Genomic DNA, 26,466 nt, shown 5'->3' on the forward strand with positions numbered 1-26,466 from the left:
TAATGATGGTCATTCAAACAGAAAGTAACTGCGCATGTACGTGCATCACTGCTTGACACTCTGGACTGTGTTAATTCTTGTTGTAATTGTAAATATCGGCCAATATTATTGTCTGGCTGATCAATCGTTCGGGCTCTACTGTTTCATATCATACTGTGATTCATATTTTGAAACTGAGATTCAACAAACACCATCAAGTTAAGGCCATTTATACAAACAAAGGTTTTTCAGCTGCTCCATGTCCGGGTTGTTTCTTCTATTTAAGTCTACTTTTTTGTCTTCCAATTAAAATATTTCTGAGACAAATTCTCTTTTATGCAGAGAAAAAGAACATAGCACAATGCGCACAATTATGTTTATATGTTGGATTGTTTTCAATTTGTAATGTAGCAACTTCAATGGTGGGTCATTGAAATATAATCTATATATCTAATCACTCCGTTTCTATTACTGTAAAATAATCACATGGTTCCCATATGTTGACATATTCTGTTTTGTTTTTACTCTTTGTATGTCCTTTTAATCCTAAATAGCCAACAGAGAGTAAAAATGCAAACCAAATAACAGCAGAGGTCTCATCAGGTTACGGGGTCATATTATGATAATGGTAAAACAGGCCACAAACAGGTAACAAAGGGAAACTCAGCTTCAGTGATGTTCTTGATAATTTGTTATCAGAGTCTCACGTGACAAACTGCATGTAAGCATGTTATCCTCAAATGAGCGTGTACAGCACATCTATTGTGCGGAATGAGCAATTATAGCGCTGCTTAGTTCATACAAATAAAAATTAACACGCCTCTGACTGATAAGACGACATCACAATGGCTTCAGCAGACAATTTCCAGAAATCAAATTAACCTCCTGCAGTAATAATCAGAGTGTGTGAGCCCGCTGTAAAGAATCCTGTTAACATAAATACAGCTGAAGGCCCCGAGGCCGGCTGGAAGTCACAATGAGGAACATGAGCCTCGGATTGTGACCGCTGCGTGTGTCGTTACTACTTCAACAGCAAACCGCACATAAGCAAAAAAAAAAGCTGCTCCACAACAACACCAATACGTTTTTTTTATCGTCTTGTATTTCCAAAGAGAGCTGCTGATTAAACAGCTGAGACCTGGGAAAGAACAAGTGAGAATAGAATCCATTATGGCAGTGAAGCTAAGTGAGAAGATGAGTCCGGTTGGGTGCTTTGCTCCGTCAGCACTTCTCTGATTATTGGTGTTTGGAGGCGTGGAAGTTATCTTCTCCACACCATCAGGATTCAAAGCTGTAAAGTGTTTGAACCCACAGAGCAGTGTGTGTTTTACATCTACAGCCAGGCGACTGTGGGAGCTCCTGACTTCATTTAGTTTTGGTCATTTTAGAGTGTGGCTTCTCCTGATTGGCTTCCTTGACCTTACAAAGAAAATAAACCATAATGCTGAAGTACATGTAGAAATACTTTTCCCTATTTAATGTGATCTTTGTTTAAGTATGAACTACAGCACATTCGATTTCAAAGGTACAAGTCGGAACAGTGAAAGAGAAAAGATGAATGAACTTTGAGTGTGTGCGTTGTCAAGATGCTTCTTCATTGTATTACACAGCAAAGTATGTCTGGTTAAATCTCAAACATTTGATGTTTTTTTTGCACACATGCACTCCTGAAAATGTCTAGAAACTTAAGGGCATGCTGCCCCTGAAATCTTCCTAACTTGCTTGTTCAAACAGCAGGAGACTGTCAGTGTTTGGCGGGTGGCGAGGTCTCAGCAGAACGCAGGACATTACTTAAATAGATAATGAAGAAAAGAAAAGGCATCACAGTAAAAGAGTCAGACGCTCCAGTGGCAGTTTTTGCCTTTATATCGAGACAATATATAACCGGACACAATCATAGTATAATTGAGTGATAAATAATGGCAAGCACAAAGATCATGCTGGTTGCCTCACAGTCGTGTGACATAAACATCATAGACCCCGCCTGCTCGCTCAGTGTCATTTCACCTGTACTTTTCCTGCTGTGTTCACACAGCACAACTTCACAGGGACATTTTACTACGGGGCGTGCAGGAAATAATTCACATAAAGTCAGTGTTAAAAAATATGTCTGTTTACGTTAACACATGCAGCTCACCCCAAGAAATTTCAGGACATTTTCAGGTGTTTTGTGCAGGTGTAAAAACACCATATGGGACTTTGGCAGATTAGTCTGGTGAAAATGTATTTCTGTCTTATTGACTAGACATTGTGGAAAAATGTGTAACCTGACATATCTTCTTCCTCTGTGCCACGCAACTTGATTGTTGTACAAAGAGCACAACAGACAACCCTTTCTATGCATTATAATGAAAGCTCTGACACAATCGATATTACTTTACACGGGTAACTCAACTTTAAGCCGTAACAGATCTGAGTTTTATGAAGCATTTGAAGATACTCCAAGAACTGACATCACAATGCTCAAAGGAGGCGCTGTAATTCTATTGCAAGTACAATTAGGGTATACAACTCAACTTTGCAGTATGCTCAATAAAAGAGCATTTCTAAACCACTGAAAAATGTACAAAGTTAAAATTACTTACTGATCAAATCCTTATTAATTATGGTTTGTTTTATACATAGCCTCAGAGATTAGATTGAAGGGATCAGAGGGATGTGAAGAAGAGAAAACATAACAAGCAGAAATACCAGTCTACAACTTCTTAATTCTAACATTTAAAAAAATTGTAGCCACATTTTTGCACTGCATGACGGGGCCAATAAGGGGACATGGGCAAGATTTTGTAGTGCACACCTGATAGTTTTTAAACTATCAAGAGTGTGCACATAAAAACACCAGAATTTATTTTGTGCGCTCACAATACCTTGCTCACCGGATAGTTTCTAGTGCTCCAAATACGTTCTAGTGCTGGGGCGCCGGTGGCCTGGTGGTCGGTGTGCTCATTGCATGTGGAGGCTGTGTTCCCAGGGCCGATCTGCCATGTGGCTCCTTTCCCGCGTGTCGTTCCCCACTCTCTCTCTCCCTGATTTCTGACTATATCCAATGTCGACCTCTGATTAAAGACATAAAAAGCCTAAATAAACATTTTAAAAAAAGTAAGAAACTTTCTAGTGCACACCTGAAGCTTGTTTTCTTTTATTTTATTCCACCAATGTCCCTTCAGGGACTCTGTACTTCATAGCTGTTAACACACAAAATGTTAGTTTTGACTAATTTCTACATCGACAACCAGCGACTTAAACTGAAAATGCACAAACAGTGTATTACTACGCCACTGAAAGTAGTCCACTACAAATGCACTTTATGAGATGGACTATTGTTTTTTGTTTTTTTATTCATGGGATTTATTGACAGTTAAAAAAGACAGGTGATAGGCACCTAACTACATCACCACAATAATATTATTATCCCTGTTCTTTGTCTGTGTGTTTAGGCCAATGATGCCTCTGGAAACACGTGGAACTGGCTGTACTTCATCCCCCTCATCATCATCGGGTCCTTCTTTATGCTCAACCTGGTCCTGGGTGTGCTGTCAGGGTGAGTACACACTGTGAGGAAAACCTGAGCTGAGATGTTCCTCACATTTTACAACCCTTCACTGGACCCGCCTGGTCCAGAAGCTGCCTTTGGTTTGATAATCTCTCATTTATTTGTCTTTACTGTATGTTATAGTGGAGCTGTAGAGAATCACATCAGCTATGGCAGAGGATATGTTGGTATGATCTTGTTGTTGCAGGCAGTTTGAAGCGGTCTTATGATGTGGATACATATTCAATTTGTGTAACAAGTTTAAATAAGTCGCAGAGGCTTTAGGTAGTTTCTTGACTAAAATCAACACTGATCTGGTATTTTAGCTTCTAAGAACAGGCTGTTGCTGTGTCTGTAGCTTTAAATGCAACTTGCAAATGAGATGTTTGACAATGCCCCTCTCTGGAAGGGCTTGGGTGGCTCGGGCTTTCTCGCACCGTGCCCTATTGTTTACACTGAGAAGGCAGATTTAGAGGGCAGAACAAACACCTAGCTGTGGGAGTGTCACCCACCTGGGGGAGGGGCTATTGCCACTTTGTGATGTCATAAAAAGCACACATTTTCTTAAAAAGTGGAGCAGGCTAAAGACGGAGAGAATGGACATTTTTCATCATTGGGGGGTTGGAAACAGACTAGAGACACATATTAGTATTAGAAAAACATGGTAAAGTGTATTTTGCATAATATGTGACCTTTAAAGAAGTTAAAAGATAATGTACGTGCAATACAACAGGATGTTAATGCTATATTAATTCTCCTTCTCTGGCACTGCAGCAGTGATATCCTCAGGTCAGCATGATAAGGAAACATAAACTGACAGGCTGGGATTAAAACTGATACGCAAATAATCCTTCTTAATATGAATATGAATATGAAGGTTGAAATCAGTTCATCATAACTAAGACATTTCACATGTGGAATATAGAGCTCCATATCTCTGATTTAAACATTCCACATACAGAGATGATCTATGTCTTGAAAGTGTGAGCTTCTTTTGCATTTATTAATTCAGACAAATTCCACACCTCTAATCCAATCCACATCAATGTTATATTCCCTGGTGGGAGGTTATAGCAGGAGCCAAAGAGGAACATGATAAATGTTGCACAAGATCTGTACTTGTTACAGATCTTAAACCTTTTTATTTAAACATGTTTTCTTCTTTTCAATTGAGCATTTTTTTTTTATATTTAGAAAATACATAACCAGGCATGCTGGACAATATACTGAAAAGTAGCAGTGTGAGGGGAAACAACTCTCACATTCATGTGTAACAATTTAGCCATTTTCAGTATGTAGTTATTTTGCTAATAAGTTCTCTGAAGGCAACAGACTCAACAATAGACATGAAGCATGTCATCAACAACTTAACTGTCTATCAGTCTGTTGAGTCCTGGCTTACAGATCGTACACATCTGACAGTGATTTCAAATCAAGTCTCGTCTATTTATATCGAGTAGATCCTAATTGGTCTGCCGAGCTAATGTGAGCTTTATCTGGGTCTCCAGGAGTGGACCATCAGTAAAAGTTCTCGTCTCCAGACATAAGACTCTGAGAAAGATCCAGAACAAACCAAGACTACACTTTCAGGGATCATTTCTTTAGTTGTTAACTTGAGAAATATGTTTCTAAAGAGTTTGGTCTCGCTGTCTACGATGAAGAGTTCAGATGTTTCTTTCAGAGCAGGAAACTGGTGGGAAGACTTTGTTTCTTCTCCACTGTTGAAGATTGATCAGAGTTTCTGGAAGACTCTCTGATGGAGGAAACATGATCTGAGTGGACCATGTAAACTTGTCAAATTGAACTTAAACATTTTCAAGTTTCTTGGTGGTTTGTTGTGTAATCATTGTGGTTTTGATGTTGTTGATAAATGGTCCAAAACACTTCATGTTCTCCTTTATCCTTGTGAGCTTGAAAGTAGAAATGTCTTCACTTGATGACCTTTATAGCCACAGAGATTTCATTTTTAGGTTTGCAGTTGGATTTTTATGTTAAACCAAGCTTCATATTTTAAGTAGTTAAAATGTAGTATTCACCTGAACACTGATGGGCAACTCCTGAGCTTCACAAAGTAATTTCTTCTACAATCACTGATCATTTATGTTCTTAGTTTGATCTCGGTACACTGACAGAAACAAAACGGTTATGATTTCTTAAAAATTTGAAACTCAATACAATAAGACATGTTTTAAGGGTGGGTCAGACTTAAAAGTTATTTTGATTGAAGGAGAAGTATCTCATTAAATCTCAGGAGTAGATTAGGAAGTTTCTCTTTCTTGTGCTGGTTTGTATTGCTAAAGTAGGTCAATATGCATAAGAGAAGTATGTAGAACTAGCACTAGTGACAGACAACATTGGCACAAGATTTTTTGTTTTTAACAAGATACACAGTCCACTCAGATCATGTTTCCTCCATCAGAGAATCCAGGAGAAACTCTGAACAATCTTCAACAGTGGAGAAGAAATAAAATCTTCCCACCAGTTTCCTGCTCTGAAAGAAACATCTGAACTCTTCATCGTGGACAGCGAGACCAAACTCTTTAGAAACACATTTCTCAAGTCAACAACTAAAGAAATGATTCCTGAAAGTATAGTCTTGGTTTGTTCTGGATGTTTCTCAGAGTCTTATGTCTGGAGACGAGAACTTTTACTGATGGTCGACTCCTGACACTCACTAAGACACTCCTACAATCAGTGACTAAAATAACCCTACAGTTTTACTTTATATTCTTCAATAAACGTTGTTGTGTTGATGTATACTCTTTATTGTTGGTTGTAAATTTACAGGAAAACTTTCTAGATAATGAGCTCCACAAAGACACTCCTTCTACATTGAGCAACAACTTTTCATTTTAAAACCAAATGTACATTTCTCACTAATGTTAAAAGGAGTGTCTTAATAAGTGTCAGGAGTCGACCATCAGTAAGAGTTTTCTTCTCCAGACATAAGACTCTGAGAAACATCCAGAACAAACCAAGACTATACTTTGAGGGATCATTTCTTTAGTTGTTCACTTGAGAAATATGTTTCTAAAGAGTTTGGTCTCGCTGACCACGATGAAGAGTTCAGATGTTTCTTTCAGAGCAGGAAACTGGTGGGAAGACTTTGTTTCTTTTCCACTGTTGAAGACTGTTCAGAGTTTTTGAGAGATTCTCTGATGGAGGAAACATGATCTGAGTGGACTCTATAAATCTGTGAAATTACACTTGGATGTTTCCAAGTTTCCTGTTGGTTTGTTGTGTAATCATTGTGGTTGTGATGTTGTTGATAAAAGATCTAAACCACTTATTGTTTTCCTTTATCCCTGTGAGCTTTAAAGTAGAAATGTGTTCACTTGATAACATTTGTAGCCACAGAGATTATATTTTTAGGTTTGCAGTTGGATTTTTATGTCAGACCAAGCTTCATGTTTTATTTACTTAAAATGTAGTATTCACTTGAACACTGATGTAAACTCCTGAGCTTAACAAAGTCATTTCTTCTACAATCACTGATAATTTATGTTCTTAGTTTGATCTCGGTACACTGACAGAAACAAAACGGTGATGTTTTTTTATAAATTTGAAACTCAACTCAATAAGATATACATCACAAAAACTAAATGTTTTAAGGGTGGGTCAGACTTAAAAGTTATTTTGATTGAAGGAGAAGTATCTCATCTAATCTCAGGAGTGGATTATAAAGTCTCTCTTTCTTGTGCTGGTTTGTTTTATTAGAGTAGATCAATATGCATAAGCAAAGTACATTGAACTAGCTCTAGTGACAGACAACACAGGCACAACATTTTTCATTTTTAACAAGATACACAGTCCACTCAGATCATGTTTCCTCCATCAGAGAGTCTGGGAGAAACTCTGAACAATCTTCAACAGCAGAGAAGAAATGAAGTCTTCCTGCCAGTTTCCTGCTCTGAAAGAAACATCTGAACTCTTCATCGTGGACAGCAAGACCAAACTCTTTAGAAACACATTTCTCAGATCAACAACTAAAGAAATGATCCCTGAAAGTATAGTCTTGGTTTGTTCTGGATGTTTCTCAGAGTCTTATGTCTGGAGACGAGAACTTTTACTGATGGTTGACTCCTGACACTCACTTAGACACTCCTACAATCAGTGACTAAAATAACTCGACAGTTTTACTTTATAGTCTTCAATAAATGTTGTTGTGTTGATGTTTAATCTTTATTGTTGGTTGTAAATTTACAGGAAAACTTTCTAGATAATGCGCTCCACAAAGACACTCCTTCTGCATTGAGCAACAACTTTTCATTTTAAAACCAAATGTACATTTCTCACTAATGTTAAAAGGAGTGTCTTAATAAGTGTCAGGAGTCAACCATCAGTAAAAGTTCTCATCTCCAGACATAAGACTCTGAGAAACATCCAGAACAAACCAAGACTATACTTTTAGGGATCATTTCTTTAGTTGTTGATTTGAGAAATGTGTTTCTAAAGTGTTTGTTCTCGCTGTCCACGATGAAGAGTTCAGATGTTTCTTTTAGAGCAGGAATCTGGTGGGAAGATTGTATTTTTTCTCCACTGTTGAAGATTGTTCAGAGTTTCTGAAAGACTCTGATGGCGGAAGCATGATCTGAGTGGACTCTGTAAACTTGTCAAACTAAACTTGAACATTTTCAAGTTTCTTGTTGGTTTGTTGTCTAATCATTATCATTTTGATGTTGTTGATAAATGGTCTAAAACACTTCACGTTTTCCTTTATCTTTGTGAGCTTTAAAGTAGAAATGTGTTCACTTGATGACCTTTGTAGCCACAGAGATTATATTTTTAGGTTTGCAGTTGGATTTTTATGTCAAACCAAGCTTCATGTTTTATTTACTTAAAATGTAGTATTCACTTGAACACTGATGTAAACTCCTGAGCTTAACAAAGTCATTTCTTCTACAATCACTGATCATTTATGTTCTTAGTTTGATCTCGGTACACTGACAGAAACAAAACGGTGATGTTTTTTTATAAATTTGAAACTCAATTCAATAAGACATACACATCACAAAAACTAAATGTTTTAAGGGTGGGTCAGACTTAAAAGTTATTTTGATTGAAGGAGAAGTATCTCATTGAATCTCAGGAGTAGATTAGGAAGTTTCTCTTTCTTGTGCTGGTTTGTATTGTTAAAGTAGGTCAATATGCATAAGAGAAGTATGTAGAACTAGCACTAGTGACAGACAACACCTGCACAAGATTTTTTGTTTTTAACAGGATACACATTCCACTCAGATCATGTTTCCTCCATCAGAGAGTCTCGGAGAAACTCTGAACAATCTCCAACAGTGGAGAAGAAACAAAGTCTTCCCACCAGTTTCCTGCTCTGAAAGAAACATCTGAACTCTTCATCGTGGACAGCGAGACCAAACTCTTTAGAAACACATTTCTCAAATCAACAACTAAAGAAATGATCTCTGAAAGTATTGTCTTGGTTTGTTGTGGATGTTTCTCAGAGTCTTATGTCTGGAGACGAGAACTTTTACTGATGGTCGACTCCTGACACTCACTAAGACACTCCTACAATCAGTGACTAAAATAACTCGACAGTTTTACTTTATATTCTTCAATAAATGTTGTTGTGTTGATGTATACTCTTTATTGTTGGTTGTAAATTTACAGGAAAACTTTCCAGATAATGCGCTCCACAAAGACACTCCTTCTGCATTGAGCAACAACTTTTCATTTTAAAACCAAATGTACATTTCTCACTATTTGCAGGAGGAGTGTGTTAGAGAGTGTCAGGTGTTGACCATCAGTAAAAGTTCTCATCTCCAGACATAAGACTCTGAGAAACAGCCAGAACAAATTAAGGCAATACTTTTAGGGATCGTTTCTTTAGTTGTTGATTTCAGGAATGTGTTTTTAAGGAGTTCGGTCTCGCTGTCCATGATGAAGAGTTCAGATGTTTTCTTCAGAGTGGGAAACTGGTGGGAAGACTTACTTTCTTTTTGACTGTTAAAGATTGTTTGGAGCTACTCAAAGACTCCCTGAAGCAGGAAACATGATCTCAGTGGACTGTCAAATTTTTTAACATTACAGCATCTTGTGTCTGTTGGTGTGTCACTTGTGTGAGTTCAACATTCACCTTAGGCATATTAACTAAATTTAACAAAACAAACCAGCACAAGAAAGAGGGTCTTGACTTCCCAATCAATTCCTGAGCTTTGCTAAGATTCTTTTTCTTCAATCAAGTCTTAATTATATTGTTGTTTGACTTCAATATACTAAAAACATTTAGTTTTTGTAATGTATATGTCTTATTGTATAGCTTTCAAATGTACAAGAAATCAGCACTGTCTAGTTTCTTTCAGTGTACCGAGGTCAAACTAAAAACATAAGTTAAAAGGGGTTGTATAAGAAGTGACTTTCTGAAGCTCAGGAGTTGCCCATCAGTGTTCAGGTGAATACTACATTTTAACTAATTAAAACATGAAGCTTGGTTTAACATAAAAATCCAACTGCAAACCTAAAAATGAAATCTGTGTGGCTACAAAGGTCATCAAGTGAACACATTCCAACTTTAAAGTTTACAAGGATCAACAAAAACATGAAATGTTTTGTACTGTATATTAACAACGTCAAAACCATGATGATTACACAACAAACCAACAAGATGCTTGAAAATGTTCAAGTTTTATTTGACAAGTTTACAGGATCCACTCAGATCATGCTTCCTCCATCAGAGTCTGTAAGAAACTCTGAGCAATCTTCAACAGTGGAGAAGAAACAAAGTCTTCCCACCAGTTTCCTGCTCTGAAAGAAACATCTGAACTCTTCATCGTGGTCAGCGAGACCAAACTCTTTAGAAACACATTTCTCAAGTCAACAACTAAAGAAATGATCCCTGAAAGTATAGTCTTGGTTTGTTCTGGATGTTTCTCAGAGTCTTATGTCTGGAGACGAGAACTCTTATTGATGGTCGACTCCTGACACTCACTTAGACACGCTTCCTCTAAGTAATTAGCATAATCTCCAACTGATTACGATTCTTACCTTGAGATCATTTCGGAGATTTCTACAATTTTTCAGATTTATCAGGTCAGTTTTTAATTAAATTACTGCAGTCACAGCGCTGTATATTTCCTGGTAAACATTTTCAGACTGCTGACTAAACTTACAGTATTCATTCTCTCAGCTCCTGAGCACTTTAAAATATTTAAAGTACCATCTCTCTTCAGTGGCCAAAGAAAATAAAGCAACAAAATAACTTCAAAGTCTTACCTTTATATCCTTCAATAAATGTTGTTTGTTGCTGTAAATCATTATTGTATTGGGTTTTTAATTTGCAGGAAAACTTTGCAATAACAGATAATGAGCTCCAAAAAGACACTTCTAATGTGAACAACAAATTTACATTTAAAAGTTAATGTGAGTTTGTCACCAATGTTAAAAGGAGTGTCTTAATAAGTGTCAGGAGTCGACCATCAGTAAGAGTTTTCTTCTCCAGACATAAGACTCTGAGAAACATCCAGAACAAACCAAGACTATACTTTCAGGGATCATTTCTTTAGTTGTTGACTTGAGAAATGTGTTTCTAAAGAGTTTGGTCTCGCTGTCCATGATGAAGAGTTCAAATGTTTCTTTCACAGCAGGAAACTGGTGGGAAGACTTTCTTTCTTCTCCACTGTTGAAGGTTGTTCAGAGTTTGTCAAAGACTCTCTGATGGAGGAAACATGATCTGAGTGGATATGGACCCTAAAATTGTCACATAAAATAAGTTGACCTTGAACATTACTTTACAGTTACCTTTCAAAATTAGTGTTTGTCCTGCATTGCATCATGATTGGCTTATTTCTATTTTGTGTTTATTAGTCGGGTTAAAGCATTTATTTTAAGGTTTATTTGTCCAGCTCAAGGTGACTTGAACCAACTTTTGTTTGGCATGGGTTTCAATGTATTCACAATTCAAACCCAGTTATTAATGCTGCAATATAAAACAGCTGTTTTTTAAATTTTGTGTCCAGAATAGACAGCATCTTGTGTGTGTGGTCGGGGGTTGACTGACACCATCTTCTTCTACACTCAACAGTGTTTCTCATTGTGTTGTTTCTGTGAATGATTCGGAGAACTCTTTTTAATCAGATACGACAAATATATCTTGAGTCAGGAAAGTATCAAGAGACAAACTGGTTTGTTGAACTGCAAATAGAGACCATAAGATACACCAATTGACCTAATGCAATGGGGGTTACTTGTGGTGTGATAATTGTCAACATGTTGGTAATGTACAAACAGGATTTTTGTTTAAGCTTTTAGACACTATAAAAATTAATAATTCTATAACAATTTAAGGATCCACTCAGAACATCTTTCCTCCATCAGAGAGTCTCTGATCAATCTTCAACAGTGGAGAAGAAACAAAATCTTCCCACCAGTTTCCTGCACTGAAGGAAACATCTGAACTCTTCATCGTGGACAGCGAGACCAAACTCTTTAAAAACACATTTCTCCAGTCAACAACTAAAGAAATGATCCCTGAAAGTATAGTCTGAGTTTGTTGTGGATGTTTCTCAGAGTCTTATGTCTGGAGACGAGAACTTTTACTGATGGTCGACTCCTGACACTCACTAAGACACTCCTCCTACAAATAGTGAGAAATGAACATTTGATTTTAAATGAAAAGTTGTTGCTCAATGTAGAAGGAGTGTCTTTGTGGAGCTCATTATCTGGAAAGTTTTCCTGTAAATTTACAACCCACAATAAAGATTATACATCAACACAACAACATTTATTGAAGAATATAAAGTAAAACTGTTGAGTTATTTTAGTCACTTATTTTTAGAGGAGTGTCTAAGTGAGTGTCAGGAGTCGACCATCAGTAAAAGTTCTCGTCTCCAGACATAAGACTCTGAGAAACATCCAGAACAAACCAAGACTATACTTTCAGAGATCATTTCTTTAGTTGTTGATTTGAGAAATGTGTTTCTAAAGAGTTCGTTGTCGCTGTCCATGATGAAGAGTTCAGATGCTTCCTTCAGAGTTGGAAACTGGTGGGAAGACTTTCTTTCTTTTTGACTATTAAAGATTGTTTGGAGCTACTCAAAGACTCCCTGAAGCAGGAAACATGATCTCAGTGGACTGTCAAATTTTTTAACATTACAGCATTTTGTGTCTGTTGGTGTGTCACTTGTGTGAGTTCAACATTCACCTTACGCATATTAACTAAATTTAACAAAACAAACCAGCACAAGAAAGAGGGTCTTGACTTCCCAATCAATTCCTGAGCTTTGCTAAGATTCTTTTTCTTCAATCAAGTCTTAATTATATTGTTGTTTGACTTCAATACACTAAAAACATTTAGTTTTTGTAATGTACCGTATTTTCCGCACTATAAGGCGCACTTAAAAGCCTTTAATTTTCTCAAAAAACGACAGTGCGCCTTATAATCCGGAGCGCCTTATATATGGATCAATTGGTTAATTGGTTGATCCATACTGGTTGTACACGGCGCTCAGCGACACTGACTCGGATAATGACGAGAGGGAGCCGGGCATGTTGGATGCCGTACTCGCCCAACTGTTCAATTCGGACACTGAAGAAGAATTCGAGGGATTCGTGGACGGGGAATGAACTGAAAAAGTGAGCTTTACGTGTTATACGTAACTGAACAATGTTGAGTTACGCACTAACGTTTGAATTAGCGGTATCAGACTGTGTTTCTTTTACGTGTTTACAACTGAACAAGGCTGGGAGATATTGTGAATATGCACATTAACTTTTGAACAACGTTGAGTTATTGTGAATGCACTATTTATATATTCACAATATCTCCCAGCCTTGTTCAGTTGTAAACACGTTCTATTCTATGCGCCTTATAATCCGGTGCGCCCTATATATGAAAACAGTTCTAAAATAGGCCATTCATTGAAGGTGCGCCTTATAATCCGGTGCGCCTTATAGTGCGGAAAATACGGTATATGTCTTATTGTATAGCTTTCAAATGTACAAGAAATCAGCACTGTCTAGTTTCTTTCAGTGTACCGAGGTCAAACTAAAAACATAAGTTAAAAGGGGTTGTAGAAAAAGTGACTTTCTGAAGCTCAGGAGTTGCCCATCAGTATTCAGGTGAATACTACATTTTAACTAATTAAAACATGAAGCTTGGTTTAACATAAAAATCCAACTGCAAACCTAAAAATGAAATCTGTGTGGCTACAAAGGTCATCAAGTGAACACATTCCAACTTTGAAGTTTAGAAAGATCAACAAAAACATGAAATGTTTTGTACTTCATATCAACAACGTCAAAACCACAATGATTACACAACAAACCAACAAGATGCTTGAAAATGTTCAAGTTTTATTTGACAAGTTTACAGGGTCCACTCAGATCGTGCTTCCTCCATCAGAGTCTTTAAGAAACTCTGATCAATCTTCAACAGTGGAGAAGAAACAAAGTCTTCCCACCAGTTTCCTGCTCTGAAAGAAACATCTGAACTCTTCATCGTGGACAGCGAGACCAAACTCTTTAGAAACACATTTCTCAAGTCAACAACTAAAGAAATGATCCCTGAAAGTATAGTCTTGGTTGGTTCTGGATGTTTCTCAGAGTCTTATGTCTGGAGACGAGAACTCTTATTGATGGTCGACTCCTGACACTCACTTAGACACGCTTCCTCTAAGTAATTAGCATAATCTCCAACTGATTACGATTCTTACCTTGAGATCATTTCGGAGATTTCTACAATTTTTCAGATTTATCAGGTCAGTTTTTAATTAAATTACTGCAGTCACAGCGCTGTATATTTCCTGGTAAACATTTTCAGACTGCTGACTAAACTTACAGTATTCATTCTCTCAGCTCCTGAGCACTTTAAAATATTTAAAGTACCATCTCTCTTCAGTGGCCAAAGAAAATAAAGCAACAAAATAACTTCAAAGTCTTACCTTTATATCCTTCAATAAATGTTGTTTGTTGCTGTAAATCATTATTGTATTGGGTTTTTAATTTGCAGGAAAACTTTGCAATAACAGATAATGAGCTCCAAAAAGACACTTCTAATGTGAACAACAAATTTACATTTAAAAGTTAATGTGAGTTTGTCACCAATGTTAAAAGGAGTGTCTTAATAAGTGTCAGGAGTCGACCATCAGTAAGAGTTTTCTTCTCCAGACATAAGACTCTGAGAAACATCCAGAACAAACCAAGACTATACTTTCAGGGATCATTTCTTTAGTTGTTGACTTGAGAAATGTGTTTCTAAAGAGTTTGGTCTCGCTGTCCACAATGAAGAGTTCAAATGTTTCTTTCAGAGCAGGAAACTGGTGGGAAGACTTTCTTTCTTCTCCACTGTTGAAGATTGTTCAGAGTTTGTCAAAGACTCTCTGATGGAGGAAACATGATCTGAGTGGATATGGACCCTAAAATTGTCACATAAAATAAGTTGACCTTGAACATTACTTTACAGTTACCTTTCAAAATTAGTGTTTGTCCTGCATTGCATCATGATTGGCTTATTTCTATTTTGTGTTTATTAGTCGGGTTAAAGCATTTATTTTAAGGTTTATTTGTCCAGCTCAAGGTGACTTGAACCAACTTTTGTTTGGCATGGGTTTCAATGTATTCACAATTCAAACCCAGTTATTAATGCTGCAATATAAAACAGCTGTTTTTTAAATTTTGTGTCCAGAATAGACAGCATCTTGTGTGTGTGGTCGGGGGTTGACTGACACCATCTTCTTCTACACTCAACAGTGTTTCTCATTGTGTTGTTTCTGTGAATGATTCGGAGAACTCTTTTTAATCAGATACGACAAATATATCTTGAGTCAGGAAAGTATCAAGAGACAAACTGGTTTGTTGAACTGCAAATAGAGACCATAAGATACACCAATTGACCTAATGCAATGGGGGTTACTTGTGGTGTGATAATTGTCAACATGTTGGTAATGTACAAACAGGATTTTTGTTTAAGCTTTTAGACACTATAAAAATTAATAATTCTATAACAATTTAAGGATCCACTCAGAACATCTTTCCTCCATCAGAGAGTCTCTGATCAATCTTCAACAGTGGAGAAGAAACAAAATCTTCCCACCAGTTTCCTGCACTGAAGGAAACATCTGAACTCTTCATCGTGGACAGCGAGACCAAACTCTTTAAAAACACATTTCTCCAGTCAACAACTAAAGAAATGATCCCTGAAAGTATAGTCTGAGTTTGTTGTGGATGTTTCTCAGAGTCTTATGTCTGGAGACGAGAACTTTTACTGATGGTCGACTCCTGACACTCACTAAGACACTCCTCCTACAAATAGTGAGAAATGAACATTTGATTTTAAATGAAAAGTTGTTGCTCAATGTAGAAGGAGTGTCTTTGTGGAGCTCATTATCTGGAAAGTTTTCCTGTAAATTTACAACCCACAATAAAGATTATACATCAACACAACAACATTTATTGAAGAATATAAAGTAAAACTGTTGAGTTATTTTAGTCACTTATTTTTAGAGGAGTGTCTAAGTGAGTGTCAGGAGTCGACCATCAGTAAAAGTTCTCGTCTCCAGACATAAGACTCTGAGAAACATCCAGAACAAACCAAGACTATACTTTCAGAGATCATTTCTTTAGTTGTTGATTTGAGAAATGTGTTTCTAAAGAGTTCGTTGTCGCTGTCCATGATGAAGAGTTCAGATGCTTCCTTCAGAGTTGGAAACTGGTGGGAAGACTTTCTTTCTTTTTGACTATTAAAGATTGTTTGGAGCTACTCAAAGACTCCCTGAAGCAGGAAACATGATCTCAGTGGACTGTCAAATTTTTTAACATTACAGCATTTTGTGTCTGTTGGTGTGTCACTTGTGTGAGTTCAACATTCACCTTACGCATATTAACTAAATTTAACAAAACAAACCAGCACAAGAAAGAGGGTCTTGACTTCCCAATCAATTCCTGAGCTTTGCTAAGATTCTTTTTCTTCAATCAAGTCTTAATTATATTGTTGTTTGACTTCAATACACTAAAAACATTTAGTTTTTGTAATGTACCGTATTTTCCGCACTATAAGGCGCACTTAAAAGCCTTTAATTTTCTCAAAAAACGACAGTGCGCCTTATAATCCGGAGCGCCTTATATATGGATCAATTGGTTAATTGGTTGATCCATACTGGTTGTACACGGCGCTCAGCGACACTGACTCGGATAATGACGAGAGGGAGCCGGGCATGTTGGATGCCGTACTCGCCCAACTGTTCAATTCGGACACTGAAGAAGAATTCGAGGGATTCGTGGACGGGGAATGAACTGAAAAAGTGAGCTTTACGTGTTATACGTAACTGAACAATGTTGAGTTACGCACTAACGTTTGAATTAGCGGTATCAGACTGTGTTTCTTTTACGTGTTTACAACTGAACAAGGCTGGGAGATATTGTGAATATGCACATTAACTTTTGAACAACGTTGAGTTATTGTGAATGCACTATTTATATATTCACAATATCTCCCAGCCTTGTTCAGTTGTAAACACGTTCTATTCTATGCGCCTTATAATCCGGTGCGCCCTATATATGAAAACAGTTCTAAAATAGGCCATTCATTGAAGGTGCGCCTTATAATCCGGTGCGCCTTATAGTGCGGAAAATACGGTATATGTCTTATTGTATAGCTTTCAAATGTACAAGAAATCAGCACTGTCTAGTTTCTTTCAGTGTACCGAGGTCAAACTAAAAACATAAGTTAAAAGGGGTTGTAGAAAAAGTGACTTTCTGAAGCTCAGGAGTTGCCCATCAGTATTCAGGTGAATACTACATTTTAACTAATTAAAACATGAAGCTTGGTTTAACATAAAAATCCAACTGCAAACCTAAAAATGAAATCTGTGTGGCTACAAAGGTCATCAAGTGAACACATTCCAACTTTGAAGTTTAGAAAGATCAACAAAAACATGAAATGTTTTGTACTTCATATCAACAACGTCAAAACCACAATGATTACACAACAAACCAACAAGATGCTTGAAAATGTTCAAGTTTTATTTGACAAGTTTACAGGGTCCACTCAGATCGTGCTTCCTCCATCAGAGTCTTTAAGAAACTCTGATCAATCTTCAACAGTGGAGAAGAAACAAAGTCTTCCCACCAGTTTCCTGCTCTGAAAGAAACATCTGAACTCTTCATCGTGGACAGCGAGACCAAACTCTTTAGAAACACATTTCTCAAGTCAACAACTAAAGAAATGATCCCTGAAAGTATAGTCTTGGTTGGTTCTGGATGTTTCTCAGAGTCTTATGTCTGGAGACGAGAACTCTTATTGATGGTCGACTCCTGACACTCACTTAGACACGCTTCCTCTAAGTAATTAGCATAATCTCCAACTGATTACGATTCTTACCTTGAGATCATTTCGGAGATTTCTACAATTTTTCAGATTTATCAGGTCAGTTTTTAATTAAATTACTGCAGTCACAGCGCTGTATATTTCCTGGTAAACATTTTCAGACTGCTGACTAAACTTACAGTATTCATTCTCTCAGCTCCTGAGCACTTTAAAATATTTAAAGTACCATCTCTCTTCAGTGGCCAAAGAAAATAAAGCAACAAAATAACTTCAAAGTCTTACCTTTATATCCTTCAATAAATGTTGTTTGTTGCTGTAAATCATTATTGTATTGGGTTTTTAATTTGCAGGAAAACTTTGCAATAACAGATAATGAGCTCCAAAAAGACACTTCTAATGTGAACAACAAATTTACATTTAAAAGTTAATGTGAGTTTGTCACCAATGTTAAAAGGAGTGTCTTAATAAGTGTCAGGAGTCGACCATCAGTAAGAGTTTTCTTCTCCAGACATAAGACTCTGAGAAACATCCAGAACAAACCAAGACTATACTTTCAGGGATCATTTCTTTAGTTGTTGACTTGAGAAATGTGTTTCTAAAGAGTTTGGTCTCGCTGTCCACAATGAAGAGTTCAAATGTTTCTTTCAGAGCAGGAAACTGGTGGGAAGACTTTCTTTCTTCTCCACTGTTGAAGATTGTTCAGAGTTTGTCAAAGACTCTCTGATGGAGGAAACATGATCTGAGTGGATATGGACCCTAAAATTGTCACATAAAATAAATTGACCTTGAACATTACTTTACAGTTACCTTTCAAAATTAGTGTTTGTCCTGCATTGCATCATGATTGGCTTATTTCTATCTTGTGTTTATTAGTCGGGTTAAAGCATTTATTTTAAGGTTTATTTGTCCAGCTCAAGGTGACTTGAACCAACTTTTGTTTGGCATGGGTTTCAATGTATTCACAATTCAAACCCAGTTATTAATGCTGCAATATAAAACAGCTGTTTTTTAAATTTTGTGTCCAGAATAGACAGCATCTTGTGTGTGTGGTCGGGGGTTGACTGACACCATCTTCTTCTACACTCAACAGTGTTTCTCATTGTGTTGTTTCTGTGAATGATTCGGAGAACTCTTTTTAATCAGATACGACAAATATATCTTGAGTCAGGAAAGTATCAAGAGACAAACTGGTTTGTTGAACTGCAAATAGAGACCATAAGATACACCAATTGACCTAATGCAATGGGGGTTACTTGTGGTGTGATAATTGTCAACATGTTGGTAATGTACAAACAGGATTTTTGTTTAAGCTTTTAGACACTATAAAAATTAATAATTCTATAACAATTTAAGGATCCACTCAGAACATGTTTCCTCCATCAGAGAGTCTCTGATCAATCTTCAACAGTGGAGAAGAAACAAAATCTTCCCACCAGTTTCCTGCACTGAAGGAAACATCTGAACTCTTCATCGTGGACAGCGAGACCAAACTCTTTAAAAACACATTTCTCCAGTCAACAACTAAAGAAATGATCCCTGAAAGTATAGTCTGAGTTTGTTGTGGATGTTTCTCAGAGTCTTATGTCTGGAGACGAGAACTTTTACTGATGGTCAACACCTGACACTCTCTAACACACTCCTCCTACAAATAGTGAGAAATGTACATTTGATTTTAAATGAAAAGTTGTTGCTCAATGCAGAAGGAGTGTCTTTGTGGAGCTCATTATCTGGAAAGTTTTCCTGTAAATTTACAACCCACAATAAAGAGTATACATCAACACAACAACATTTATTGAAGAATATAAAGTAAAACTGTTGAGTTATTTTAGTCACTGATTGTAGGAGTGTCTAAGTCAAGAAATTTATTGTAAGGTTTGTTTGTCCAGCTCAAGTACCATGAACCAACTTTTATTTGACATAGGTTTAAATTGATTCACAATTCAAACCCAGTCATTAACGCTGGAATATAAAACAGCTGTTTTTTTAATTTTGTGTCCAGAATAGACACCATCTTGTGTGTGTGGTCGGGGGTTGACTGACACCTTCTTTTTCTACACTCAACAGTGTTTCTCATTGTGTTGTTTCTGTGAATGATTCAAGACTGTATGGCTGCATCCTGGCGCTCTCTCGTCTGCGTGCTCTCCTCTGTGAGCTCTCGCCTGGATGCATGAAGCCGAGCCCCCTGAGCTTCTAATTCTCAACATAAAGCTCCGGAAATAAAAATATATGTAGTGTACGTGTGATATATTACAAACATACTAGGTGCTTATATAGGCTATGATGGAGGATTAGGGCCATGTTAAAAAAATATAATTTTTTTAAAATTTCAAGATCAAAATTGTAAATTTACGACTTCAATCTCAAAATTAAAAAAGAAAAATGTGACATGTCCCTACACTCAAAGAAATCATTTGTTGGGTGAACGTAATAAAATGATGGAAAGAATTTACACCTAATTAAAATGCTTTCATTTAGCAACATATTTACTAAGGAAGGATCCGACTCAATTGTCTTGGGTCACATTAACTTGTATAATATGATTATGGATAACTTATTTTGATATGGTAGGTACAGCTACATTTTTTAAGTGGTACAATAACACTAATTAATCATGCTGACCAAACAACACTTAAGTTCAATCATCAGAAATTATTTAAACTGTGAGACAAAACCTTTTTATCATGTGAAAATAAACTCTAAAATAGTAATTATTCAGAAAAACACACTTTTCTCAAGAATGTTCACATTTAGCAGTCTAAACGTGTCAGCTTAGTTTATCACCAGTTGGTGTCAAGTTTAGAAAAAGACAACACAACAGACTGGATTTGTTGGAATAGAACTGTATTCCCAATAACAATGACTTTCACAGCATCTTGAAAACATGCTTACAGGTGTGAAAATACAGCAACCGGATTCAACCTTTGAAATGCTGACAGATTGTGCATTATGCTATCTGTTTAAAAAAATAAGCAGACAAGCAAGAAAATCACAAAACTGGGGACCACTGTCTGAACCTGCCCCCTGTTAACCTCTCACATTCAGCCTAAACATCCAAAATGTTTCCATTATATAAAATTTATTAAGAAGAAAATCAGGCAGAAGCTTCGGTTGAAAATGGATCTTGACTTGGTAACCATTAAAATAAATGCTTTTTTGCTAAGACTTTAAGTACAAAACCATTTAACAGTGCACCATTAAGTGTCAATCATCTAATATGGAAACCTACGGTTGCCCTGAAGTGCAAATCACAAAGGCAAATCAGAAAACACAACAACAAATGTTGTTGTGTTTTGTGATTTGTTGTTGTGCAGTACTAAGCAGAACTAAATCTATATGAAACAGTTTCTTTTGAAAATACTCTGTTCATTTTTAGTTTCTCTGAGGAACACTTCAAGCCAAAATCCTTTCTCTCAAACAGCAACAGTTGACCTTTTGGTCACTCTACAGTGGATCACGTACGTGAAAGCAGGGTTTTCAGTGCTTGAGCTTTTCTTGAGAGTCGGTTTCCATCAAGCTCCATGATGATCTTCTGCAGAACTTCGAAGGTGTATCTTAGCTCTGAAGGGTAGCTCAGGTTGAGTGCGTAGACCAGAGCGAACAGCATCGCAACAGAAAATGGGACATTCCCCATTTCATCCAGAACTTGGACACCCTCCAAGATGATACCCACATCGTCTGGGTTATCCTCTTGCGCTGCACCCTCTTTTCGAATTGCATAGATTCCAAGATCATCTCCTTCATTTCAGCCTGGCGTTAGAACATCTGCGTCCTGTAGGGGGGAAAAAATGTAAAAATAAATAAAGATGACAATTTTCATTCATGTTATACTAGTGCCTTTTAATAAATGTAAACAAGACAACTGTAAACAGCTATTATTCATTGACTTTACATAGTCAAAGACTATAACTGCATTGTCTTTTTTTAGTGAATGACAAATGTCAGAGTAAGGCCTGGAGGACAAAAACTAAATTCCATACCATGTAATCTTTCACTAGCTTCTCGGGCTCTTCGTTGAGGTACACGCACACGGCTTTGAGGATACACTCTTTTCTGACATCAATGATGTTGGTCTGAGGAGTCTCAGTGAAAGTATGCTAGTGGCAGATATAAAAAATAAGGAACCCCGTTTTAAATAATGAGAGTAGATGTAACAAACATAATACAACATTGTACAAACAATTTTTTTTTAATTCAAAGTATGTAAGCATTGGTAAGTTACCCCAGTGTCCCATAAAGATTTTCAAGTCTAAATGCCTATTTTTCAAATTAAAAATCTGTGCAAATCTTTAGTTTTCATTAAATAATGTGTCATTTATCAGAGAAAAATGTTGATCTAATCAAATTTCTTCTCTTTAAATGGCAAGTTTTCTAAAAACAAAATTGAAGGTATTAAAGCTGTACAGATTGGACAGTCTATAATTTATAATACCATACCTGGAATAAGGGAACCATTATGCTCCTGATCTTTCTTCCTTGAGTGCCACCTTTCTTGCCAAACACTCTGATAAAGTCTGAAGAGTTAGTATCCAGCCCAGAGAAGAACCTCGACACCAGACTGACTGTTGTAATCCTCTTGAATTCTGCAGTTACCTTAACACAGAAGCAAGTTTATAAATCATGACACTGAAGCATCTATTTAGTTAAACAATTGTCATCTTTCACCAAATCAAATGGGGGGAAATAGAAACAGTGACACATACAAACATATTTTTCCATCAAATCTTACACTTACAGCTAAAATTACTAAGTGTAGAGGATATATAAACCCTATGGGAGCAGACTGTTGCCATGGCAACAATCAGATTGAAAATGCACTGAAACACTCCATAATGGACTGTAGAGACTGTTGACAGGAGGACATTTGATCATGATTTATGACATTATATTATATTTAAGTGCTGTAAAACAATCTCAAAAATAAACTCTGTTAATTACAGGCTGTGTGATGAATTTATCTTGTTTCAATAATGTGGAAAACATTATTTAGACTTACTGCATTACACTAATTGTAGAATTCTAACTTCATTTTCAATTTACCCCAGTAATTTAAAGTTAACTCTCTCATATATCAGGTCTATACCTTGTTCTTTTATTTCACAGACTAAATAGCTTTATGTTATTTATCTTGTTTACATGATGGGATGTCATTTCTGTCTCCACATGGTTGGTCACACACACACTCACACACACACACACACTCTCACACACACACACACACACACACACACACACTCTCACACACACACACACACACACACACACACACACACACACACACACACACACACACACACACACACACACACACACACGGAGCCTCTCCGGATAGAGAAAGAAAATAACCACAAGAAACGCAGAAAAAATGCTCCCAGGGCCATCTCTGTGAAGATGGCAACACTTGCTCTCCTGTGAGTTCCCCCCTCCCCTCCCCAACACTGAGGCAGGTTTATCAGGAAAAAAATATTAATTTATTAATTTATTTCCCGCTTTGTGAATTTTTGTAAAAAACTATTGCCATAAATGACTATCTTACTGCACACTCATGCACAAACAGCACTAACAGAGGTTGGAAGACAAAATGATAAACCCCGCTGGCGCCCGTGATCCTGCACTTCAGCTGAAAATGAACACTTTTGCTTTAGCCACGAGTTATAGTTTGCAGGCTAGTGAACAGCAAATTGTCATTTAATCACTAATTTACCTACGTACCAACAAGCTTGCTCATCTACTGTCACACGTGATGTTTAACAGTTAACAGCACTTTAGTTTCTTCAGTTAAAAAGCAACTTCATACTTAAACTAGCTAGCAGGCATAGCTAGCTGTGCAAATGGTGACAGTCGGAAATATATAAATACACTGAAATAAATAAATAACAAAATAAATAACACACAATAGAAAGGGAAAAATAACTTACTGATTAAGAAATTTCTCCACCGAGATGGTTTAAATGTTGATGGATGGAAATAGATTGAAACTGTAGTCAATCTCCCGCTCCCAACTCCCGGTAATGGCTCTTCTTTGCCAGAAGCATGCTGCATTGGCTGATGAATGGGGTCTGTCGCACCTTACTGCCACCTTCTGCTCTGGAGAGGTATTGCAGATGGGATTCCTACCTAAACCCATTAGGTTGTGTTGACATAAAGCATACTTGTAGTTTTAAAATTTTTGCATGACATGCTAAAACTACATGATTTAAAAACGTTTAACCACAAACATGAATTAATATATTAGAAGCTACATCTTATACTTATGTTGATTAAACAGACACCCATGTTGCTTTTTTTGAGTGTAGTCCTCCGTCGTACTTATACATTCAAGACTAAATTAAAAATAAGCAATTTCGTCATTCTATATGTATGCTTTTTGAGTTTTAAACACACAGCTCAATCAGCAGCGTCGTTCAGCTGTTGAAAAAAACGGCACTCTCAAACTCTCCCCTCTGCGTGACTCATTTGAACGTCTTTTCAGTCATACATTCATTTGGGCTTCTTGTAAACCTAGGGCGCGTGACTCCATCTTCTTCACCATCTACACTAGTATCCTCTTTTGGCGCGGTGGTAATGTTTGAATTAATCATAGAGTATAAATATTAATTAATGCGCAAGTTCGTAAACTTCTTCTTGACCCAGCACACTTGCCGTTGTAAATTTCTGGAGGAGCAGGGCCGCCAGAGTGTATGAGACGAGAGCACACTGACGAGAGAGCGCCAGGATGCAGCCATACCCGACTTGAATGATTCGGAAGACTCTATTTAATCAGATATGACAAACGTATTATGAGTCAAGAAAGTACAGAGAGACAAATTGGTTTGTTGAACTGCAAATGAAGACCCTGAGATACACCAGTTGACCTAATGCCATGAGAGTCATTTGTGGTATGATAATTGTCAACATGTTGCTAATGTACTTAGCATTCTTGATTAAGCTTTGAGAGATTATGGCAGTTAATATATCTATAACAATTTCTGGATCTACTCAGATCTTGTTTCCGCCATCAGAAAATCTCTGAGAAATTGGATGTTTCTCAGAGTCTTATGTCTGGAGACGAGAACTCTTACTGATGGTCGACTCCTGAGCTTCTCCAAGACACCCTTCCTACAATCAGTGACAAACTCATATTAACTTCTAAAAGTCCATTTGTAATTCACAGTAGAAGTGTCTTTGTGGAGCTCATTATCTGTCTTTCCCTGTAAAATAAAAACCCAATAAAATATTGATGTCATGCTTAGATGAACAGCATGTACTGCTGTAATTAAAGGTAAGATTAAAATGTTATTTCAGTCACTATTTGAAGGAGGAGTGTCTAAGTGAGTGTCAGGAGACGACCATCAGTAAAAGTTCTCGTCTCCAGAGATAAGACTCTGAGAAACATCCAGAACAAACCAAGACTATACTTTCAGGGATCATTTCTTTAGTTGTTGACTTGAGAAATGTGTTTCTAAAGAGTTTGGTCTCGCTGTCCACGATGAAGAGTTCGGATGTTTCTTTCAGAGCAGGAAACTGGTGGGAAGTCTTTGTTTCTTCTCCACTGTTGAAGATTGTTCAGAGTTTCTGGAAGACTCTCTGATGGCAGAAACATGATCTGAGTGGACTGTGTATCTTGTTTAAAATAAACAATGTTGTGTCTGTCTTATCTGCCACTAGTGCTAGTTCAACATACTTCTCTTATGCATGTTGACCTACTCTAACAAAACAAACCAGCACAAGAAAGAGAGACTTCTCAGTAAATGTCTGAAATTCACTGAGATCCTCCTCCTTCATTCAAAATAGCTTTTAAGTTTCACCCACCCTTAAAAAAAGGTAGTTTTGTGATATATATGTCTTATTGTATTGGGGATCAAACTCACAAGAAATTATCTGAGTTTTGTTTCTGTCAATGTACCGAGGTCAAACCAGGAACTGAAGTCGTCAGTGGTTGTAGAAGAAGTGACTTTGTGAAGCTCAGGATCTCAGTGAATTTCAGGAGTTTATTGAGAAGTCTCTCTTTCTTGTGCTGTTTTTTTTCTTGTTAGATTAGGTCAATACGAATAAGAGAAGTATGTTGAACTAGCACTAGTGGTAGACAAGACAGAGATAAGATTGTTTATATTTAACAAGATACACAGTCCACTCAGATCATGTTTCTGCCATCAGAGAGTCTTCCAGAAACTCTGACCAATCTTCAACAGTGGAGAAGAAACAAAGTCTTCCCACCAGTTTCCTGTTCTGAAAGAAACATCTGAACTCTTCATCATGGACAGCGAGACCAAACTCTTTAGAAACACATTTCTCAAGTCAACAACTAAAGAAACGATCCCTGAAAGTATAGTCTTGGTTTGTTGTGGCTGTTTCTCAGAGTCTTATCTCTGGAGACGAGAACTTTTACTGATGGTCGACTCCTGACACTCACTAAGACACTCCTACAATCAGTGACTAAAATAACCCTACAGTTTTACTTTATATTCTTCAATAAATGTTGTTGTGTTGATGTATACTCTTTATTGTTGGTTGTAAATTTACAGGAAAACTTTCCAGATAATGAGCTCCACAAAGACACTCCTTCTGCATTGAGCAACAACTTTTCATTTTAAAACCAAATGTACATTTCTCACTATTTGCAGGAGGAGTGTGTTAGAGAGTGTCAGGAGTCGACCATCAATAAGAGTTCTCGTCTCCAGACATAAGACTCTGAGAAACATCC

General features: G+C 37.0%; 1 protein-coding gene, 1 long non-coding RNA gene, 13 other non-coding genes and 7 pseudogenes across 15 annotated transcripts in view; 11 read left to right on the forward strand and 11 right to left on the reverse strand.

The window, feature by feature from the left end:
* cacna1ba (calcium channel, voltage-dependent, N type, alpha 1B subunit, a) overlaps positions 1-26,466 on the forward strand; it is a 180,362-nt gene that overhangs the window by 64,955 nt on the left and 88,941 nt on the right. The window contains exon 7 of the mRNA XM_065963302.1: positions 3,417-3,520. Within this exon, the coding sequence (XP_065819374.1) occupies positions 3,417-3,520 (104 nt within the window). The remainder of the gene's footprint in view (positions 1-3,416; positions 3,521-26,466) is intronic.
* LOC114920604 (small nucleolar RNA U3) lies at positions 5,086-5,292 on the forward strand. Its single transcript, XR_003808911.1, has one exon. It is a non-coding gene; the product is annotated as a small nucleolar RNA U3 (small nucleolar RNA).
* LOC114920596 (small nucleolar RNA U3) lies at positions 5,903-6,109 on the reverse strand. The gene has a single exon (XR_003808904.1). It is a non-coding gene; the product is annotated as a small nucleolar RNA U3 (small nucleolar RNA).
* LOC114920597 (small nucleolar RNA U3) lies at positions 6,488-6,694 on the forward strand. The gene has a single exon (XR_003808905.1). It is a non-coding gene; the product is annotated as a small nucleolar RNA U3 (small nucleolar RNA).
* LOC114920598 (small nucleolar RNA U3) lies at positions 7,322-7,528 on the reverse strand. Its single transcript, XR_003808906.1, has one exon. It is a non-coding gene; the product is annotated as a small nucleolar RNA U3 (small nucleolar RNA).
* Positions 7,907-8,111, forward strand: LOC114920611 (small nucleolar RNA U3; annotated as a pseudogene).
* Positions 8,741-8,947, reverse strand: LOC114920601 (small nucleolar RNA U3). Its single transcript, XR_003808908.2, has one exon. It is a non-coding gene; the product is annotated as a small nucleolar RNA U3 (small nucleolar RNA).
* LOC114920617 (small nucleolar RNA U3) lies at positions 9,326-9,532 on the forward strand. Its single transcript, XR_003808918.1, has one exon. It is a non-coding gene; the product is annotated as a small nucleolar RNA U3 (small nucleolar RNA).
* Positions 10,173-10,377, reverse strand: LOC114920599 (small nucleolar RNA U3; annotated as a pseudogene).
* Positions 10,998-11,204, forward strand: LOC114920623 (small nucleolar RNA U3). Its single transcript, XR_003808922.2, has one exon. It is a non-coding gene; the product is annotated as a small nucleolar RNA U3 (small nucleolar RNA).
* Positions 11,812-12,008, reverse strand: LOC114920605 (small nucleolar RNA U3; annotated as a pseudogene).
* Positions 12,389-12,595, forward strand: LOC114920619 (small nucleolar RNA U3). Its single transcript, XR_003808920.2, has one exon. It is a non-coding gene; the product is annotated as a small nucleolar RNA U3 (small nucleolar RNA).
* Positions 13,838-14,042, reverse strand: LOC114920607 (small nucleolar RNA U3; annotated as a pseudogene).
* On the forward strand, positions 14,663-14,869 carry LOC136178372 (small nucleolar RNA U3). Its single transcript, XR_010665790.1, has one exon. It is a non-coding gene; the product is annotated as a small nucleolar RNA U3 (small nucleolar RNA).
* Positions 15,477-15,673, reverse strand: LOC136178415 (small nucleolar RNA U3; annotated as a pseudogene).
* On the forward strand, positions 16,054-16,260 carry LOC136178434 (small nucleolar RNA U3). Its single transcript, XR_010665868.1, has one exon. It is a non-coding gene; the product is annotated as a small nucleolar RNA U3 (small nucleolar RNA).
* Positions 17,503-17,707, reverse strand: LOC136178388 (small nucleolar RNA U3; annotated as a pseudogene).
* On the forward strand, positions 18,328-18,534 carry LOC114920618 (small nucleolar RNA U3). The gene has a single exon (XR_003808919.1). It is a non-coding gene; the product is annotated as a small nucleolar RNA U3 (small nucleolar RNA).
* LOC114920606 (small nucleolar RNA U3) lies at positions 19,142-19,338 on the reverse strand (annotated as a pseudogene).
* Positions 19,527-26,445, reverse strand: LOC109989408 (uncharacterized). Its single transcript, XR_002278193.3, has 3 exons — positions 22,221-26,445; positions 21,764-21,880; positions 19,527-21,555 (listed from the first exon to the last, which is right to left on the reverse strand). It is a non-coding gene; the product is annotated as an uncharacterized lncRNA (long non-coding RNA).
* LOC114920600 (small nucleolar RNA U3) lies at positions 25,171-25,377 on the forward strand. Its single transcript, XR_003808907.1, has one exon. It is a non-coding gene; the product is annotated as a small nucleolar RNA U3 (small nucleolar RNA).
* On the reverse strand, positions 25,892-26,098 carry LOC114920608 (small nucleolar RNA U3). Its single transcript, XR_003808912.2, has one exon. It is a non-coding gene; the product is annotated as a small nucleolar RNA U3 (small nucleolar RNA).

The sequence above is a fragment of the Labrus bergylta genome, chromosome 2 (genome assembly GCF_963930695.1).
Source record: "Labrus bergylta chromosome 2, fLabBer1.1, whole genome shotgun sequence".
NCBI lineage: Eukaryota > Metazoa > Chordata > Actinopteri > Labriformes > Labridae > Labrus > Labrus bergylta.